Genomic DNA, 19,807 nt, shown 5'->3' on the forward strand with positions numbered 1-19,807 from the left:
TCAAAGCAGAACCAATTCCCAACTAAATCAACCCAGCCAGGGCTTTGTCAAGCCTGACCTTAAAAACCTCTAAGGAAGGAGATTCCACCACCTCCCTAAGTAACCCATTCCAGTGCTTCACCACCCTCCTAGTGAAAAAGTTTTTCCTAATATCCAACCTAAACCTCCCCAAAATTTTTATAGCTTCAGGCTCCCCCACTAGTTAACACAGCACTCAGTGATCTCAGCTCTTAGTAACTTTAGCTCTTTTGTGATTTCAGCTCTTAGTGATTTCACCTAGTAGTAGGGGAGCCCCAGTGCTAGTGCACTATTGGCCCAAAGTGAATTCAGCTCAGCAGCCTGTAACTAGACTCCTAATGGAATCAAAGTTAGCTCTGGCATTCAACAGTGGAGAGAGGAGGAGGAGGAGGTGCAATTGGTGTTTCAGGCTCACAAAAGGGGCCCACACCACCAGGTACAAATACCTGCCCCAACCTCTCCTCTAATGGGGCAGCCCGTAGCCCCATACGCCACCGAAGGCTTGGCCTTCCCAGTGAAGTGCAGCTGCAGGACCCTTACATGCCTTGAAGACAGTTGTACTGTCTCTCCATCACCCTAAACCACACAAAGTGGTTCCATCACCCTGACCTGCTCCATCAACTTAATCTCCCGCAAGTAGCTCCATCTCCGCAATCCACCCTGAGCAGCTCCATCATCCTGATCTGCCCCAAGTGACTCCGTCACCCCAGTTCTATCACCCCAAGCGGCTCTATTTCCGACTGGTTCCATCATCCTAATGGGCTCTGTCACTCCAGTCTGCACCCAGCAACACCATTCCCCCACCATCTCTCTCCCTCAGTGGCTCCATTACCCTGACCCACCCCGAGTGGCTCTGTCACCTCAGTCCACCCCCACAGTGACTCCCTCACCCCAATCTAACCTCAGCAGCTGGCTGTCGTTTCCAATTAAATCTCCTAGCAGAGAAGCAGCCGGGAGACTGGTAAATCCATTCATCAGCTCGACGTGGCCTTGTCTTCCCCTTTGCTGGGTGCCATGGGGGGACATGGGGACGTGATGAGAGGGAGGTGCTAATGGGAACAGCAGCAACATGGAGATTGGCTCTGAGTTCTAAACAAGGATCATCTCTTTCCACTCCCATTGCAGGGTCCCCCTGGAAACCCTGGACCCCCTGGACCTCCCGGGCCCCCAGGCCCCGGCATTGACATGTCAGCCTTTGCCGGTTTGGGCCAGGTTGAGAAAGGCCCTGACCCTATGCGCTACATGCGAGCTGACCAGGCCTCTAGCGACCTGCGCCAGCATGATGTCGAGGTCGACGCCACTCTGAAATCCCTCAACAACCAGATCGAAAGCATCCGCAGCCCCGAGGGCTCCAAGAAGAACCCAGCCCGGACCTGCCGTGACCTTAAACTCTGCCACCCCGAGTGGAAGAGCGGTGAGTGCCGGGCACAGAGCCGGGTGCTGAGCGCGGGCACTTGCAGCACAAGTGCTGCAGGGGCCACAGAGCCAGGGGAGAACCAAGGCATTTTGGCTTCTGAATCCCTCCCTGTCAGCCTCCTCGGCAATACTGACCCTTCGGGCATTGTATGGACAGGGGGTTGTGCAAACCTCCCCACCCGCCGCTCTGCCAATGCACCTCACTGCTGACCTGCTATTCCAGCCCTCAGCTTCCCATGCACACAGCTCTGCCGATGCCCCTCAGTCCCAACCCACACACCCCTTGCTCTTCCATTGGAGGTCTCCCCCATAAGTCTCTCTCCCAGTGCACACTGCAATGCACCTGCACTTCCCACCTGCTATTCCAGTCCTGGGCTCCCCTCCAACACCTCATGTGGATGCACCTCATTCCTGACCTGCACCATCCTCTACTATCACAGCCCTCTGCCTCTCTCCTGAGTTTCAAAATTAAACCAAAAAAGCCCATTAGTCCTAGTTTTATCAAGACGCCAACCTCCCGTGTGTTCCGCCATGGCAGGTGACTACTGGATCGACCCTAACCAGGGCTGTACCTTGGATGCCATTAAGGTTTTCTGTAACATGGAGACTGGTGAGACATGCGTCTATCCCAACCCCTCCAGCATTCCCAAGAAGAACTGGTGGACCAGCAAGACCAAGGAGAAGAAGCATATCTGGTTTGGAGAGACCATCAATGGTGGATTCCACGTAAGTGCCCGTGGTTAATGTTTCAAATGGCCTCTCTTGGGGGAGAAGTTGAGTTTAGGGGTGGGATGAGAGATCTATTGTCTATTCAAAGGGAGAGCCCTTCTTTACCTCTATATCCAGCTTCACATTTTATTTAGTAGGACCTACATTTTTCCAAAGTGAGTGGTGATTTTAGGGGGCTCCACTTGAAACCCCTCCAAAGAGGCCTGATTCTCAAGAAATACTGAGCAACCGCCCTCTGAAAATCAGCTTTCTTTAAGATGTCTCAAGTTGGGTGCCCCACAAAATCCCCCTGGAATTACTGGTCATTGTTGAAAATATGGGCTCAAGACTCAAACTGGTTGATGTCATTTAAGCTCAATGGAAATTTTCATCAAAATTTCAACTCTCTTCCCCCCACCCCCTTCCCCCCCCAAAAAAACCTGGACAAAACTGGATATGTTCCTGAAAAGTCAATATGTCTCACACACACTGATGTACCTTCCTAGCTGACATTCGAGGCCCATTGCTACCCAGACTCACTAACCATCTCGATCTCTCCTTCCAGTTTAGCTATGGAGATGACAACCTGGCCCCTAACACTGCCAACATCCAGATGACCTTCCTGCGCCTCCTGTCCACCGAAGGCTCCCAGAACATCACCTACCACTGCAAGAACAGCATTGCCTACATGGACGAGGCTTCCGGCAACCTGAAGAAAGCCATCCTGATACAGGGATCCAATGACGTCGAGATCAGAGCCGAGGGCAACAGCAGATTCACATACAGTGCCTTGGTGGATGGCTGCACGGTAAGCTGATGGAAGTTACTGATGTTTAGGGTTTATATAACAGCGCTATAGACATGAGCTAATTAATCCTCACAATGAGCTAGGCTGGTTGGTCAGCTGGGGCCATTAGCCCCATTTCATGGGGAAACTGAGGCACGGGTTGGGGGGTTTTTTTTGGGTGGTCAGCATTTTCAAAAGCAGTGATTTTGTGCACCTCAATTTCCGGGAGATTGACATGGGCCTTCCTCATGGCACCTATTGCCCTTCTTGGAGATTGGGGCCCCATTTGCGAAGCATGGGTAATAGGCCTGGTCTACACTTAAAACGTATACTGGCATTAGTCAGGGCGTGAAAAAAACACTCCCTAGTGCCATAGCTACACCAACAGAGAGGGCTTCTGTCAGCACAGCTAACAGTGTTCAGGGCGCTGGTGCCCCTACACCGGCAGAACTCTTCCTCCTCTCAGCGTAAACTGACCTACACCGGGAGGCTATGCCGGTATCGCCTTTATAGCGTCGATTGCTGTGGTCAGAGGAGGAGTAATTCGCTTCCACAGTGAATTAAGATCAAACAAATTCCTTCTGAAGCCAAGCGTCCACACAGATATTAGTGCAGTTTAACTAAGCCGCTTGAAGTTTATTCCCGTGAACTTTTGTGAGTGTCAAGCCCTGCGCATCTCGCACTATCCCAGTGCCATGCTGAGGTCTGGCCTACACTTCAAATGCAGGTCAACATAGCTCTCGCACTTGGGGTGTGAAAAATCCACACTCCTGCATGCCGCAGCTTTGCTGACCTAGCCCCTGGGGTAGATGCAGCTAGCTAATCAGAATAATGCTTCCATCGACCTAGCTACTGGCACCTGGGGAGGCGCTGTTCCCGTAGTGAGTATAAAACCTCTTTTTAACAGTGACGGTAATTAACCACTGGAACAACTTACCAAGGGTTGTGGTGGATTCTCCATCACTGACAATTGTTAAATCAAGAGTGGCTGTTTTTCTAGAAGATCTGCTCTAGGAATTACATTGGGGGAAGTTCTAGGGCCTGTGTTGTTATACAGGAGGTTTGATCAAATCATTATAATCATAGGCACCGATTCCGTGGGTGCTGCAGGGCTGGCGCATCCACGGGGAAAAATTAGGAGGTGCGCCGCACCCACCAGCAGCCAAGCTCCTCCCGCCCCCACCTCGCCTCCTCCCCCCCCTTCCGAGTGCGCCACATCCCCGCTACTCCTCCTCCCTCCCAGTGCTTCCTGCCCGCCGCCTAACAGCTGTTTGGCGGGACTTTGGACTTTCCGGGAGGAAGGGGGAGGAGTGGGGACTCGGCGCGCTCGGGGGAGGAGTTGGAGAAGAGGCGGGCTGGGGACTAGGGGGAAGAGGGTGGAATGGGGGCAGGGAGGGGGTGGGGCTGGGGTGGGAAAAGGCAGGGCGGGGAGTTTGGGGAAGGGGGTAGAATTGGGGCAGAGCGAGGGCAGTGCAGGGGCGAGGCCGTGGGAAGGGGAGGTCGAGCACCCACGGGGCAGAGGGGAAGTCAGTGCCTATGATCACAATGGTCCCTTCTGGCCATGGAATCGAGGAATCTACACAACAGGGTTATGCTGGCGTGGTGATAGTCCCCATAGCGTAGGCATCCCCTGAGAACACAGGTGTGAAATTCTAACCAGCCCAAACTGGGAATCGGTTCTTCAAAGAGGCCAGTTTTGATGGCATTTGCAGCATCTAGTAATCCCTGGTCTCATTCTTTCTCTCCCCAGAAACACACTGGCAAATGGGGCAAAACAGTCATTGAATACCGATCACAGAAGACCTCGCGCCTGCCCATCATTGATGTTGCACCTATGGACATTGGTGGAGCCGATCAGGAGTTTGGCGTTGACATTGGGCCAGTCTGCTTTTTGTAAAAAGAAAAAAAAAACATTTTTTTAAAAAATCCAGTCCAATTCCATTAATAAAACCCAAAACAAACCAACCCCCCCACCCACCCCAAGGACCTGAGTACTTTCCAATCACTTGTATGACTTCTGCACTGAATGGGTGACTCAATCCCCCAATTGCCATACATCCACACGCTTACATTTTGGACTATTGTCTATTTCTAAAGCCATCACTGGGCAGACCGTGAAATAAAATCACAGTGTTATTTATTTATTGTCTTCCTGTAAGACCTCTTGTTGGGTCAGACGGAGGTGGGAATCTAACTGGCAGGTGTGAAGGCCCCTCCTTACAAAATGGATGTCCTAAGTAACCAATCCTTCTCCCCCCCAGTGTAAACCATCAGCAGGAGTACTGTGTATAATACAACAAAAATGGTGCTATTATTGTAAAACAAGTCTGTATTTTTTAACATCAATTGATATAAAAAAAAACTTTGTTGGAAAGTACAAGTTGATCTGAGGTTTTATTTTTTGTCTCTATCCGTAGAAAGTTCCAGCATTCTAACGCTTTCCCTTCATCCCTGTCTCGGTTTGTTAACTTCCCCTCCCCTCCCCTCCCCCCAAACCAAGATAAAGGAAGTTTCAGGGTCCAATCTCAAACTTCCCTGGTTTTAAGCTACCTCATACAAAAAAAAAAATAAAAAAATAAAAAAAAATTAAAAAGGAAAAAAAAAAAATCTTGAAACTGATCACAGGAGCAGACAACACAGAAGCCGTGAGATTTCTGTAAGGGAAATCACTAATTCTACAAGGTAATGGTGCTGAGCAAGGGACTTCTGGGCACATGCTCCCTCTCGTCTGTGGCAGGTTTAGTGGGAATATTTAAAGAAAGGCGGGGGAACCCAGTCATGGCCCAGGGAGGCCAAAAGCAGCTCTCAAGTTTGATCTGACATGTTGCGTTACATCTTCCTTAAATCTTACACATTTGGTATTGCAGTAGACGTCAAGTGAATGGGATATACATGAAAACATTTGCCGTAATAAGGACTTGGGCGCTAGCTAGTTAAAGTTTCTTCTAACGTTTATTTCCAAAACTAAGCATGTGGATTGACCCCCGAAACTGCTTGCTAATTCTACCCCACCCCCTCTCTGAGAGTGCCTTGCTTTCAGATGACCCTTTGGTGACATGAAGACTGGAACAAACCAACCAAGGAATATGTACTACTTTATATATGTAAAATAGACTTTTTTTTAAAAAAATATATTTTACAAGACCCATCTGAAGTGTGGTAGAGAGTTCACACACACCGCTTGTGAAACAACTCTGTTCTCCTGTCTTTCTCAGCCCATCTCCCCACTCCACTCCCTTATTTTTCCACACTAAAGATAGAATGCTTTTCCTATTAAAAAAAAATAATAATAATAAAGACACCGGTGTTGAATTTGTTTTTATTTGTATTAATTGCTGCCCGATGCTGTAATCTTTGTTAAATAATGTTTTATCTGATCTGGGATCTTTCATGACAAACCAAAACAACACAAATAAAAAATTTTAATTAAAAATATTTAACTAAAATGGCTCTCATTTCATGATTTAATTAAAACAAGCTTCCTTCCAAAAAATTGGAAGCTAATTGGAAGAAAAATCTCTGTAGCTGAAATCCCCCCTGCCCCCCCAAACAAATACATCTACTCATCCCGCACAGCTTTACAACTGTGCTTAACCATCCTGCATCATTGTGTTGCCCCTGCACATGATTTTAACCACAAGTCTAATGAATTTTTTTATTTTTTCTTAAAGCCCCAGCTCCTGGACTCCAGTGATTATGTAAGACTCAGTTTTTTTTTTTGTTTTTTTTTTTAAACTGCATAGAACACTGTTGTAGAAAAGAACTTGAAATTAAACCAAAAGGCTCAAAAATCAGAAGGCAAATAAAAACCTCCAAATTTGTTTATTAAGTCCCATGATTTTTTGAGCCCAGACTCACGCTTGTTGAACATTTGGGGTGATACTGCACAGCTGTTAATAGAGCTATTCCTGTGTCAAGTTAAATATATGAATACATCCTTGCAGGATCAGAGCCTTAATTTGTTGTCACAAGAAATTAATTAAAAACAGCCAGCTTGGAAGATTTAAAAGTTATATATATTTTAAAGAGAGACTTTAAAATGCCAAGTGCTTCTAATGTGGACTCATAACTCAGCCACAGGTCCATGCTGGAAACCACTACCCAGCAGCCCTCTGTACAACACTTACAAACGCTGGTTACAATGTGTTTGAAGGCATCAAGTGAGGTGCATATGCACAGCCAGACAAAAACCAAGGGCAACAGCTCCCAGTGAAACCAGTAAGTGTAATAAAATGTCCTCACATGGGTTGTTAGCAATGACTGAAGCCGTGAGCACTGGCTCTGAGCCACAAGCCTCTGAGTTAAAGAGCTCTAGCAGTGTCATAAACCTCTATACATGGGTTACCCCTAGAGGAGGACAGAGCCATCCTTGATTAGCATGGGTTCTATAAGGGCTGCTGCTATCCTCTAATGTTGGCATCATAGGCAAGCCTGCAGCTAGATTCTAGGTAATGCTACACCAACCAATCCCAGGTGATGTATCCTATTCAGCACTTTTCATCAGTAGATCTCACAGTGCTTTACAAACTTCATAGAATCAGAGTTGGAAGGGACCTCAGGAGGTAATCTAGTCCAACCTCCTGCTCAAAGCAGGACCAATCCCCAGACAGATTTTTACCCCAATTCCCTTAATGGCCCCTCAAGGATTGAACTCACAACCCTGGGTTTAGCAGGCCAATGCTCAAACCACTGAGCTATCCCTCCCCACATAAAGGAGGTCAGCATCTTTCTGCATCCATAAAAATGAGGGTGAAGAGGCACAAAGGGTACCTGACTTGCCCAAGGTCTCCCAGCAGGCATAGGGCACAGCTAGGAAAAGAACCCAGGTCTATGAAGTAGTCCCCATGTTGATTTAAAGGCTGAACCCCCCGTTTGGAAAACGAAAGGCAAATAAAAAGAACCCAGTTTTTAAAAGATCTCAGGGCTTAAGCTAGTCTTATTAATTTGAAGCCCAATTGGTACTTGAAGAAAAATACTCATGATGCTAACTCTTGTGGTTTTTAACACTCAGTGAGAGAAAAATTCAGCCCAGGCCATAGGCATTTATCAGCCTAAATGACCCCAACATGGGGGCAAGTTGATAGTGCTAAAATCATCCTTAACTTTGGAATTTCCTGATACATGAAGATTCAAATATGTAAGTGTTATGCTGAATTCACAATTAGGGCTTTTTTCCCCATTCAATTTCCTTGTTCTTTTGATTCTGAGACACACAAACTGAATAAAAACGAACAACAGAGCTTATTTCAGGGTGCTGGTTCAAGCCTTGCACACGTGCATGGTCTGTAACCACTGGTTCTGCTCAAAGAAAGAAATGCCTCCCAAAAATTCAGGACCGCAATTTCCTGGAAGAACTGGCACTCCTCAATACCACGAGGGTCAAGTAGACACACACCTGAGAATGGGTGAAAATTATTGGCTTGCCTCCATGGGGGTCGTGAGGAAAAAAAGAATGTGATTGTAGCTGGAAGGTGTAACATGGGTTTGGGATAGAGAGTTAGTCAGCTGGGAAGAGGGAACTGGTGTTAGATCATAACCTAACCATATGTTACGATTTTTAGTAGGGCTGTCAAGCCCTGTTGAACAATAGAATACCATTTATTTTAAATATTTTTGGATGTTTACTACATTTTCAAATATATTAATTTCAATTACAACACCCCAAAGTGTACAGTGCTCACTATTTTTTTATTACAAATATTTGCACTGTTAACAAATATTTTTCAATTCACCTCCTAGATCTCTATCATGAAATTTGAACTTACAAATGTAGAATTATGTACAAAAAAACTGCATTCAAAAAATAAAACACTGTAAAACTTTAGAGTCTACAAGTCCACTCACTTCTACTTCTTGGTCAGCCAATCACTCAAACAACGTTGGTTACAATTTGCAGGAGATACTGCTGCCCGCTTCTTGTTTACAATGTCACCTGAAAGCGAGAACAGGTGTGCGCATGGTACTGTTGTAGCCGGCGTTGCAAGATTCATATGTCCCTTCATGCTTCAACCACCATTCCAGCGAACATGCTTCCATGCTGATAATTGGTTCTGCTTGATAACGATCCAAAGCAGAGCATGCGTCAGTCTGTACATTTTCATCACCAGAGTCAGACGCCACCAGCAGAAGGTTCATTCCCCCCCCCCCCGGCAGTTTCCGCATCAGTGTTGCCCTTTTAAGACTCCTAAAAGCATGCTCGACCCCTCATCCCGCTCAGATTTTGGACGAGGCTTCAGATTCTTAAACCTTGGGTCGAGTGCTGTAGCTATTTTTAGAAATCTCACATTGGTACCACCTTTGCATTTTGTCAGATCTGCAGTCAGTGTTCTTAAAACAAATGTGCTGGGTCATCAGCAGAGACTGCTATAACATGAAATATATGCAGCACGTGGGTAAAACAGAGCAGGAGACATACAATTCTCCCCCCAAGGAGAAGGTCAGTCACAAATTGAATTTGCTTTTTTTAAACAAGCATCATCAGCATGGACGCATGTCCTGTGGAATGGTGGCCGAAGCATGAATGTTTAGCATATCTGGCGTGTAAATAGTTTGTACCCCCAGCTAAAAGTGCCATGTGAACGCCTGTTCTCACTTTCAGGTGACATTGTAAACAAGAAGCAGGCAACATTATCTCCTACAAATTGTAACCAACCTTGTCTTAGCGATTGGCAGAATAAGGTAGGACTGAGTGGACTTGTATGCTCTAAAGTTTTATACTGTTTTCTTTTCGAGTGCAGTTATGTAACCAAAAAAAAAAAATCTGCATTTTTAAGTTACACTTTCACGATAAAGAGATTGCACTTCAGTACTTGTATGAGGTAAATTGAAAAATACCATTTCTTTTATAATTTTTACAGTGCATATATTTGTAATAGAAATCAATATTGAAAATGTAGAAAAACCATCCAAAAATATTCAGTAAGTTTCAATTGGTATTCTATTGTATAACAGTGTGATTAATCACGATTAATTTTTTGAGTTAACTGCGACTGACAGTCCTAATTATTAGACATAAATTAAGATTTGCGCAGGGGTTTGCCAGGGTTGAGCCCTGGCACCTCTGGGCTTGCCCTGTCAGTCAGGAAAGTAAACACACAAACAAAAAAAATTGCTTGAGCCCTTGCATTTCTTTCATTACAAATTAAGCACACTTAACTGTGAGTCACAGAATGCATTGCCCCCTTCAGAGCACACAACATCTGAAATATCCCTGTGGTAAGGGGAGGCCTAGAAAGACGGCTGCTGCAGCTGGGAGGTGCCTTCCAATGACAAGATGTGGGTGACAGGAATGGATTATCCTAACAGCTGATCTGCAGGGTATAGTGCACTCTGGGCCATGCAGGCCCAGAATGGGCGATATTTTAGTTAATGCTTTTACACTGCTGCACTGAGTACTTTAGATGGTTCTCTGAAGAAGTTCAGGGTTTGGGCTCTAACATTCACCAATTCACAGGGGACAGAACACATTAGTACATTTGGAAAGATCCATAAAGAAAAACAGGACAAAATGCAGATTAAAAGGGATATGTTATCCAGGAGAAAAACGTCTGATGCTAGAGTACTTCTACTGCAAACTCTTTGACGCAGAGACCATCTCTATATGGACACAGGAACTCCCGCACTGGCTCAGAGCCAAGGTCCATCTAGTCCAGTATCCTGTCTCTGGCAAGGGCCAGCACTAGATGCTTCAGAGACAGGTGCAAGAACACCAACGTAGGCAGATGTTGAGGGCAGGCTATCCCACATCAACCTCACCTCACCTTGAGGAGTTAGAGATTGGCTTAAGCCCTCTGTGTGTGTTTGTACAGGTCCTGGCATGCTGGGGCACTGACCCATGATTAGGGACACCAGATATCAATTTGCAATACTTGTATTATTACAGTAGTAATACATAGATTAGCCAGCTAAGAAGTCGATTAGGCCAGTGCATCAGGCCAGTTGCGGTATAAAGTATTCGAAGTCCAGGGCAGAAATGCAGGAGTTGAAAAAAGCCAGGGACTACTCCATTCAAATGACACTTAGTGGTAAATAATCTCGGGTTTTATTTGTCTAGCAAGATTCAGCTCTAGAAATTCTGCCAGTAAAGTGCAATTCTATACAATAGTAACGTTTTCTTAAAATAAGGTTCATTTTCTACTTCACACCAACAACAAACAAGCTCTCTTCAATGAAACATTTTAGATATCAGTTTCTTTTTCAGAGTTTGACTGTTTGGTTTTTCCTCCCCACTAGCATAGCTATTTCCTCTAAAGCAAGATAGAGAAAGATGCCAGTTGATTTAGCCCAAAAGAAATGGGGAAGCTGAGTTGAATTACAGTGAATTTCAGAGCCCTGAAATCATGATGTGCAGGAGTCTGGCTCAGAAGCAGCCTACAGAATCATTTGAAGTGAGAAATTTAAAACTAAAATACCTTGTGCTTGGCCTTCTGTACCAGGGTTAACTGGCTATTATACATCCTAAGATATAAACTGCATCACTAAAATGAGCATTTGAGACAGGCAACTCTCATTAACTTAAGTGAAATCAGCTCAAGTCTGCACTCAGCCAAATCCCCATGTAAAAGGGAGCCGATGTCTGGAAAAAACTACACAAGGATACTGCATATGTAATCTCTAAATCCCTTCCTTTAGCGAAAATATACAGAAGTACAAAAATGCTATTCTAAAATACTGGCCCTTACAAACTGGTACAAAAAGTTTTCCTGCTAAAAGAAAGCAGCAAGTACACAGATCAAACTGCTCGGTGACAGGTTCCCTAGCTTCAGTGACACCCAAGAACTTTAATTACAACATATACCTAGAGCAGTAGCTTCAAAACACTGCATGAAGGAAAAAGGCCCAAGAGCTATATGGTCCATACAAGGAAATCAGTACGACTCCATTGGAGCGGTGAACCTACTGAAACACAGCCATCACTAAGACAATAGGGATTTGATACACTGTAGAGGGACACCCTCAGATAACTTAGTCAGTAAGCAAACCACCACCTCAAATGGAACATATGCTGGTTAGCTCCAATTATTTCCCCTTCCAGCATCGGTCACAAGTTCCATCTACAGACAATAAATATAAGTGCCAATCTCTCCTGGAATGACTATGCGTAGAAATCCTACTAACAAAATGCCATAACATATTTTAATGGTGTGCTGTCACTGAGCAGAACAAGGGGCAAAAAGTTTCACCGAAACAGCATGTTTGTCTGGAAAGGACCAAAAAAATAGAGCAGAGCCCACCAAACAGCAGCCAAATTCAATCCCAGCATTTATCCCAAGGCAATGAGAGAGTCTGAAGCCTTCTTTGAATTTCATGGAGTCTTTCCATTGAAAGATATATTTAAAACAGTTACTTGATTTCTTCTGGGTTCAATTCTAAGAAATTCATTGCAGCAGCTAAATACCAGATCGATGTCAAGTTATAAGTGGGTGGGAACTCAGCATGTTTTGGGGAGGATCAGATTGGATCACAAGTGGACATGCTCTCAAATCACTGCCCAAAAGGTAAGCGGTGCAGCCAAGTTGCATATGCATTAACGTGAAGTGCCACGTGATTTCAAACACCTCCTGTTCACTCCAAGTTTCTCCAAGGACATCAATGAGCTCTCTATTCCATTCCACCTTGTGATCCTGCCTACAGGTACATAATTCATAATAAAAGTCAGTCTGCATGATCACTTCCCCAAGAGAAGTATTAGTTGACTCAGGTGTCTTCAGAGTATCGTCCTCTCTTTGGTTACACTATCTAGAGTAGGTGGGGTGGACACAGGCCGAGGGTCCTGGACCGCTGTGGAATTAGCGCCACAATCTACATAGTGATACGTTTCCAAGGAGCTCTGAGTCACATGGCCGATGTATGAGATTTTCACTGATGTTCTGGAAGAGAGAGATTCAGTTCAGCTCAGATAGGACAAGTAATATTTAATTGGCTTATTAAATGTAAAGACACTAATCTGGGAAGAGATTATGAAAATATCAGACAGCAATAGGAGTGGCTCTGCTTTTTAGTCATCTCCTTCCCCTCAAAAACTGCTGACAATCTTGGGCATTTATACAGCACTTATCACTGTGGTATAGAGGTACCAAGATAAAGGAGGTTTGTTAGTTTGTGGGACATTTTTCTTTATCAGAATTTGCTTAGGTGCATATCAGATGTTCACACTTATGCAACTAAGCGTTAACTGTTCTGCATTCTTCACAGCTGTTGGGGCCAGCAGCCTGCTGCAATACACTCACCATACTCTTAAAGAGAAGCAGCAATCCACATCTGACTGTGCCCTAGTTAGAAGTGGAATCAAACTTCCCATGCCAAAAGCGGACACTGACATGGGAATCACTGCTATACAGAAGGCACAAGGAATAGGCACATATAGCCCTCCCCTCTGCTGCTAATGGAATAGAGGAGAAAATATGCCCCTTTAATAATCAAAGGCCCACCCAACTTCCACATTACACAGCTTTTCTTTGCCTGCAGCCAGGGCTTGTCTCTGCGGCCCTTATTCGCCTGGCTAGCCCTACTGCAGTCAATCAGAATACTCATGAAAACAGAGCTAGAGATTAGGCCCCTAGATCACAGCGCTAGGAATCTGTAGGATAGATACTGAAAGTTTCTTCTGATACAACCATCACCTGCTTTGCCATCCCCCGCCCGGTTCTTCCATCAACTGTCCTCTCCTACAGAGGGTGACCCACACTTTACACAGCCATATCTCCTAGCAGCTGGCCAGACCTCCAGACACATGGAACTAGCTTGGGATGCTTCCCAGAAGGAATTGGTATGCAGTGCTACAGGTTTAACTCTCACACTGTTAGCAACAGTGCTAGTCCCAAACCCGGATTAAAGAGGAAGGTTCTGCTGTTGGGTTTGTGACCCACTAAGGTAAAATCTTACTGCAACAGAAAGAGTCCAGTTAAACCAAAACTTGAAAATGGTAGGTGCAAATGAAGCTCAAAATGCAAGTATGACAGATCTCAGTGAAAGCCAAAAGGAAGCAGATATCTCAAGACATCAAATCCTGATGACCAAATCTGCACATCTGGAAAGAAGTACCACAACTAGCAAGCGATCACAATCAATGAAGGAACTGGACTGCCCAATGTGTCAGCAGAAGAGAAGGAACTCAAGTCTAAGTAAGGCTGTAGTTTTGTCACTGCAATTCCATTTCCAGTGCAGTAGAGCATAAGAAGAATTACATACCTCATGAAGATCACTATGTTATGCACCTTGACCTTGGGTAATGTGCAAAAGAAACTGTAAGAGACCAACACAGAGAAACATGTTGGAAGAAAGACTAAAACAGAGTTTGATCCATAACAAACTTTAGAAAGGCATTTTAAAATTTCTTGGGCATCCTGGAACTCCCTTTTTGCTTTGGGGCTGCTCTGGCTGAACTGTCCAGAACATTTAACAATTTTTTTAATATTTGAAAAGTGTGGCACAGAGGACCTGTCGGGTCTGATATTTTTGACCAACAAGGACTCTTTAAATAAAGCTGTAGGAGTCAAATCTGTTTACTCAGTGATATCCAATTTAAGCAGATTCTTCACATGAAATGTAGAGATAAATAATAAATAATCCTTACTACACATAGGAGAAAGGTCCACCCATCTCTGATTTCACAGTGAAATTCACCTGAAAAGGACAAGAGAAGACATGTTCAGCAAATAGTATCATGAATCAGAAGTTAAGAGATGCAAGTGACCTTCAGTATTAAACCAAGTCAGGTTATTCCCTACAATACGTTCTCCAGTGCTTTGTCCAGTCCAGCTATAAAAGACTCTAGTCTCTTTGCATCTATTTCACCATTCAAAGCCTAATCCACACAACTATCACCGAGTTAGGAAACAGAGTAATACCACAGTTGAAATTTGTCATGTCACCCAACAATGCTGTAAACTGAGTCTCTTGACTTGGTTATAGCTGTGCTGTAGATGAAGGTTAAAGACTACATCTCAGTGTCAGGAAGGTTCTCCTTCTAGCCTAGATTCTCCCGTGTTTAGTTTCATCCTATTACTTCTAGTTATACTCTAATTTGACCTCTTTAGACAAATTTCTCCCTCTTCTAGCCATTCACAGCATTCAGATATTTGTCAACCAACACACCATGAGTGACACTTAAACCAGTTTCTTTTAATCCTTCTTCCCAAGTCAGCCCCTTTCACCCCAGAAGCATTTCTGTTGTTTGGATTTCTCCAGTTTATAAGCATCTTTTCCCTGGAACCCAACAATACATTCCAGATGCAGCCTTGCCAGAGCTGAACAGAAGGAGATTACCTTGGCATAACACTTCTTTATAGTGGTCCCAAAAGCTGGATCGGGTTGGGTTGGTTTTTTTTTTTTTTTTTTGGGGGGGGGGGGGGGGGGGGGGGGAGGGGAGAACATTGCCATATCACTTGGCAAGCACTAAGACTTGTAGTTTTTAGTATTATCGCTTTACCAGTTACTTCTTGACTAAACTGTCCAGACTCACCTTGTCTCATCCAACTTACTTGGTTAACTTTTATAAAACAGTTCAAAGTTCAGTCATTAAAACCATCAACTTCCCCAGTGTCTATCCAGCATTTTCTTCTTTCACCAATATATGTAGTAGACCCTTCATTCCTATTAACTCGTCCTGTCTTTTTTGAGGGGCAAGGGGGAATGGGACGGGGAGGGAGAGGATGCTAGATTTGTTCTTTTCCTGTCAGCCCCAACATCTTTATTCTTGTTTGGTCTCACCCCAGTTCTCCATTTCCAGTACAGGCTGTGTTTAGCCACACAAGGAACTGGTCAGAGATGTGAAGCCTCACTGTGACATCACCAGTGAGGCTTCACATCTCTGACCAGTTCCTTGTGTGGCTAAACACAGTAACTTGCATTTTAATGTAGCTGTGGGTCCCATCTGGTTAGTGCACAAGCTGGGAGGAGAGGAAGAAGGGAGGGTGTCTCTCTCTGTGCAGAAGGTCCCGCTCATTAGCACAGGAGCCTCAGCCATAAGTCATCTAACTTTTTCAGGTGGAGCCATTTGGCTGTGGGTCACTTCCAAAGGCCAGTATCACCAACAGTAGGGGATGGTTCAATACGCTCTACAGCTTAAGCCCCAGTTCATACTCAAGAAAGGCTGTAATACCAGTTTGTCGCTCAGCGGCTGGATGCGGGACACATTGGTAATCTGTTGGCTTCCAACCACAGTGTTCATGTACTGCACCTGGCTGGCTAGGCTGGCTACTGCAACCGAATAGAAATTGGAGTTTCTGATCCTCAGGGTGGTCTGTATCAAGAAAGAGAGAAGACATCAGAAGCCAAGTCCTCCAGAATCCAGCAGCAAACTCACTCAAAGGATTAGACAGAGCTTTACCGTGATGGCAAGAATGACAATGGAGTTTTTCTGGTCGAACCAAACTTGAACCCCTTTGATGCCCTCATCATCCACAAGGACCGAGTGTGGAAACAGGAAGAAAATCACCAGCCCTGATATCAGAAGGCAGAGCAGCACAGACAGCAGCACATAGAGCTTCCTGCAACAGACATGAACATTTTACCTACTTTGCCCTAATACTGCACTTGTGACTGGAGAGGCTCAATTTACAAACATGAACTGATGTTAAAGGCTCCGTGGAAAGTAGGAAGCATATTATCCCCATTTTACATATGCATGAACCAAGACACAGAGGGACTCAGTAAACCAGTAAGTCTCTGGAGCAGCCATGAGGAAACCACAGATCTGAGCTACTTGTATGGTCCCCATAACTGGGGCATCAGAGCACCTCACAATCTTTAATGTATTTATCCTCACAGCACCCCTATAAGATGTAAAATAGCACAGGGCTATCATTTCCATGTGGAGAACCAAGGCGCAGAGATGCTAAGTGACATGCCTGAAGTCAAACAGGAAGTATGTGGCAGAGCAGGGAAATGAACTCAGTCCTACCAAGTCCTAGGTTAGTGCCCAAACCATTGGGCCAACCTCTCTCTCATCAAGTCCTGGCTTGTTTGTTTAAATCCAATGGGCACTGTTTCCTCCCATACAATGAGAGACTAGATCACCAGCTGTTACTAATGAAGTTCCAGCAGTACAGAGAAACTCTAAAAACCAGGAGAAGAAAAAGGAATGAAAGAACAAAGGATTCCCTGGAAAAATGTCAAGTGCTATTCATAAACCATTCTTCCAGCTATCAGACAATGCACCTGAGCTTCCCTGGAGAAACAGATCACAAATAATAAGTGCTACTCTTACACGAATAAGATTACATTGGATAATGTGTCTAAACGGCTCAAATAAAGAACTAGAGGCTCTTTAAACTGAGGCATTTTACAAAAAAGGGATTGAGTGTACCAAAAAATGTAAACATGGCACTCTCAGAGTCATCCCCCCCCCCCCTTTAATGTTTTCAGTCTGGTGCTTCTGATGCTGATAAGCCATCTTCTTTTAAGATTGTAAAAGGAATGAAGTGGACTAGGCATTGGGTTTTCATGCACACCCCAAGAGTGGGAGTTAATGGGAAACATTTAGTTACAGCTAAAGAAGTGTTTGATGGCATTATCTTAGATTAAACAAAAGTATGGAAGGCAGCACAGAAGGAAACAGAGTCAGTGCAATATTTAGTTGTGGCAGCACAACCAGTCACCAAATGAGGAGCACACACATTTATTCTTCATGAGAAAGATTAGCGGCCATGCATTAGACTCTTTTACTCTGAACTTACGTTCTCTGGGGACGGAGCCTCTGGTCACTGTATGGTATTAGTGCCACCAACTCATTTACCTGCTCTAGAAGACAAAAGGAAAAAGCTTTGTCAATTCCACCCATTTTCAAGGTCACTATGCACTAAGCTCCCTAAAACTGAGAGCACTGGAAATGACTAAAAGCTGCCAAGGGTTTCTAGGTATGCACTTTAATACTGTGCTCCCTTAACATGAGAAGGAACATTCTTTTCTAGGCTGTAGCAGACAATACAAATATCACTGTTACCTGTAGGCTAGGTTTGGATAAACAGTCTCATTGCTTCCTTGCCTTAACAGTTAAAGAACACCATGGGACAGATGGCCCCACGATGAGACTATCTAGCCCAAGAAACCTTTTCTTCTTAGTCCAGTGCCTTAAGATTCTCAAACACTATTTAGGAGCTTTGGTCTTGGGAAGTGACCAGGCTTTGAAGAGGGAACTTGTAAGGAAATATGGGATGAATACAAACCTAATTCAATGCACACTTTTTTCTACACAAAAAGTTAAATCAATAACTTTTTCTATACAACAGGACAAACTAAAACAGTAGCAGAAAGAGAAACAAGGGCAGCCAAGTACACTTCAGAAGAGATTTGGAAATCAAAGAGGGAAATTTTGAACCAGATCCTGAGATGAATAAGAGTTTTACCTAAATAAAGAAGGTTTCTAGCGCATGTGTAAAATGCTTTGGGATTTAAGTTTCAATACAGATAGGTTCACCTGTGGGAATACAGCCAGTGCCTTGGCAAGTTGGGCAGGTGATGCTGTCCCGACCTGTGAACTCAACATATGGAAACTTGGCAATGTCTTCCTCACGATCTCTGCTGTCTAGCAAGTCGTCATCATTCTCTCTTCTCTGCCGGGAAGACACATTACTCCCGAGAGAGAACAGACACCCCATGGCAACAGATGAAGAGTTGCTGGATGTCCTAAAATGAAAGTTGAGACGAGCACAGCTCGTGATCAGAGAGGATTTCCAGACCTGCCTGTCTGATCCCCTCCCTCCTTCACCGAGGGACAAGCTGCTCTTCATCCAGGAGGGATACCTCTCCGCTTTTATTCCCTCCCCTAGCCACACCAAGGGACAAAACCCTCCTTAAACACCCCCTTCTGCAAAAAATGCCTCCTCCACCTGCACTCCCCCCACAGTGGCCTCATTCCACCCCACTCATCCCAGAGAAATAACGCCCCCTCCCTTTCAAGAGAGGTACACCCCCCACACCCACGCCCCCCACCCCCCCCCCCCCCCCCCCCCCCCCCCCGGCCGCCCCCCCCCCCAGAACCTCCCTGCTGCTTCTCTGACCCCCAGCCCCCTTACTGTGCTGCAGAGCAGCGCGCTCGGCAGCAGGGGGAGGGGAGCANACAACACCCCCCCCCCACCCCTTTCCCGCAGGGACCGAGCTCCTCCCTCTGGGGCCACCAACTCCCCGCAGGGACGAGGGCCCCACTTCGCCCCCCTCCCCTCAGGCCGCTTACCCGCTATCTCAGGCTCCCCCCCCCCAGCACGGCCCTTCGCACCTGCCGGGAGTCTCACCCCGACAAGCCCGCTCCCCGCACTGCGCATGCTCCCGCTCAAGTTTGCAGCCCTATGACGGCGCTTCCGAACGCGACGTGCGCAGGTAAACGGAGGGCGTGGCCGAAAAGGAAGCTCCGCCCCTCCCGGGACAAGGCGGGGTAGCCACATTGCGCATGAGCACAGAGTGCGAAAAGGAGGGGCGGGGGGCTAGGGAAGACTCCGCCTCCCATTGACCCGGCCCGTTCTTCTCCACCCCTCCCAACCCACACTGCGCACGCGTGACAAAAGGGCGGGGCCAAGAGGCCGTAAAAGCGGGGGAGAGGCTCAGAGGAGGTTCCTCCCCTCGGTGACGGTAAGCCGCGCCCAGGTTTATCTTTGCCAGTGCGCATGCGCAAGGGCAAGAAGCCGGGAGACACACGTATAGAAGACTCCGCCCTTAATAAACAAATTGTGGGCCGCCCCTCAGTACGCTTGCGCTTCAGCGTGGCCTGCTCTCATTGCGCATGCGCCAAAACGGGACGACGCCCTTCAGGGCCCATATCATTGCGCATGTGCTAGCACGTGTCCCGTCCCTGTGGCCTTGGGGTTTTCCTGCGCATGCGCCCAGTGGGAGCCTGGGTGTGTTTCAGTGCTTGGGTGGCAGAGAGGGCTCTGGCGAGTGGGA

The 19,807-nt window shown here is 45.8% G+C and overlaps 2 protein-coding genes across 7 annotated transcripts in view; one reads left to right on the forward strand and one right to left on the reverse strand.

Moving 5' to 3' along the window:
* The window catches only part of COL2A1 (collagen type II alpha 1 chain), a 64,443-nt gene extending 58,230 nt beyond the window's left edge, over nucleotides 1-6,213 (forward strand). For all 4 annotated transcript variants that reach the window (XM_034792138.1, XM_034792139.1, XM_034792137.1 and 1 more), the window contains 4 exons: nucleotides 1,144-1,432; nucleotides 1,973-2,160; nucleotides 2,708-2,950; nucleotides 4,680-6,213. In XM_034792138.1, the coding sequence (XP_034648029.1) occupies nucleotides 1,144-1,432; nucleotides 1,973-2,160; nucleotides 2,708-2,950; nucleotides 4,680-4,826 (867 nt within the window). In that variant the 3' untranslated portion in view covers nucleotides 4,827-6,213. The remainder of the gene's footprint in view (nucleotides 1-1,143; nucleotides 1,433-1,972; nucleotides 2,161-2,707; nucleotides 2,951-4,679) is intronic.
* Nucleotides 6,214-10,947: 4,734 nt separating this feature from the next.
* On the reverse strand, nucleotides 10,948-19,277 carry TMEM106C (transmembrane protein 106C). Of its 3 annotated transcripts, none has more exons than XM_034792160.1 (8): nucleotides 19,162-19,277; nucleotides 18,348-18,556; nucleotides 17,608-17,671; nucleotides 16,260-16,419; nucleotides 16,032-16,172; nucleotides 14,505-14,554; nucleotides 14,120-14,173; nucleotides 10,948-12,798 (listed from the first exon to the last, which is right to left on the reverse strand). In XM_034792160.1, exons 2-8 carry the CDS (start codon nucleotides 18,526-18,528, stop codon nucleotides 12,636-12,638), a joined length of 813 nt encoding a protein of 270 aa, XP_034648051.1. In that variant the 5' UTR covers nucleotides 18,529-18,556; nucleotides 19,162-19,277; the 3' UTR covers nucleotides 10,948-12,635. The 3 variants fall into 3 exon arrangements, with proteins under 3 accessions (XP_034648051.1, XP_034648052.1, XP_034648050.1); XM_034792161.1 differs by having other exon boundaries at nucleotides 19,146-19,273; XM_034792159.1 differs by having other exon boundaries at nucleotides 19,104-19,268.
* Between the last annotated feature and the right edge of the window lie 530 nt (nucleotides 19,278-19,807).

The sequence above is a fragment of the Trachemys scripta genome, chromosome 16 (assembly GCF_013100865.1).
Source record: "Trachemys scripta elegans isolate TJP31775 chromosome 16, CAS_Tse_1.0, whole genome shotgun sequence".
NCBI lineage: Eukaryota > Metazoa > Chordata > Testudines > Emydidae > Trachemys > Trachemys scripta.

Coding starts and splice junctions, on each gene's coding strand:
- TMEM106C (XM_034792160.1), bottom strand. CDS start 18,528: ATGGGGTGTCTGTTCTCTCTCGGGAGTAATGTGTCTTCCCGGCAGAGA. Junction 16,420..17,607: donor AGGCTCCGTCCCCAGAGAAC/GTAAGTTCAGAG, acceptor TGTCTGTTGCAG/GAAGCTCTATGTGCTGCTGT. Junction 14,555..16,031: donor AGCCGCTGAGCGACAAACTG/GTATTACAGCCT, acceptor TGTCCTTTTCAG/GTGAATTTCACTGTGAAATC.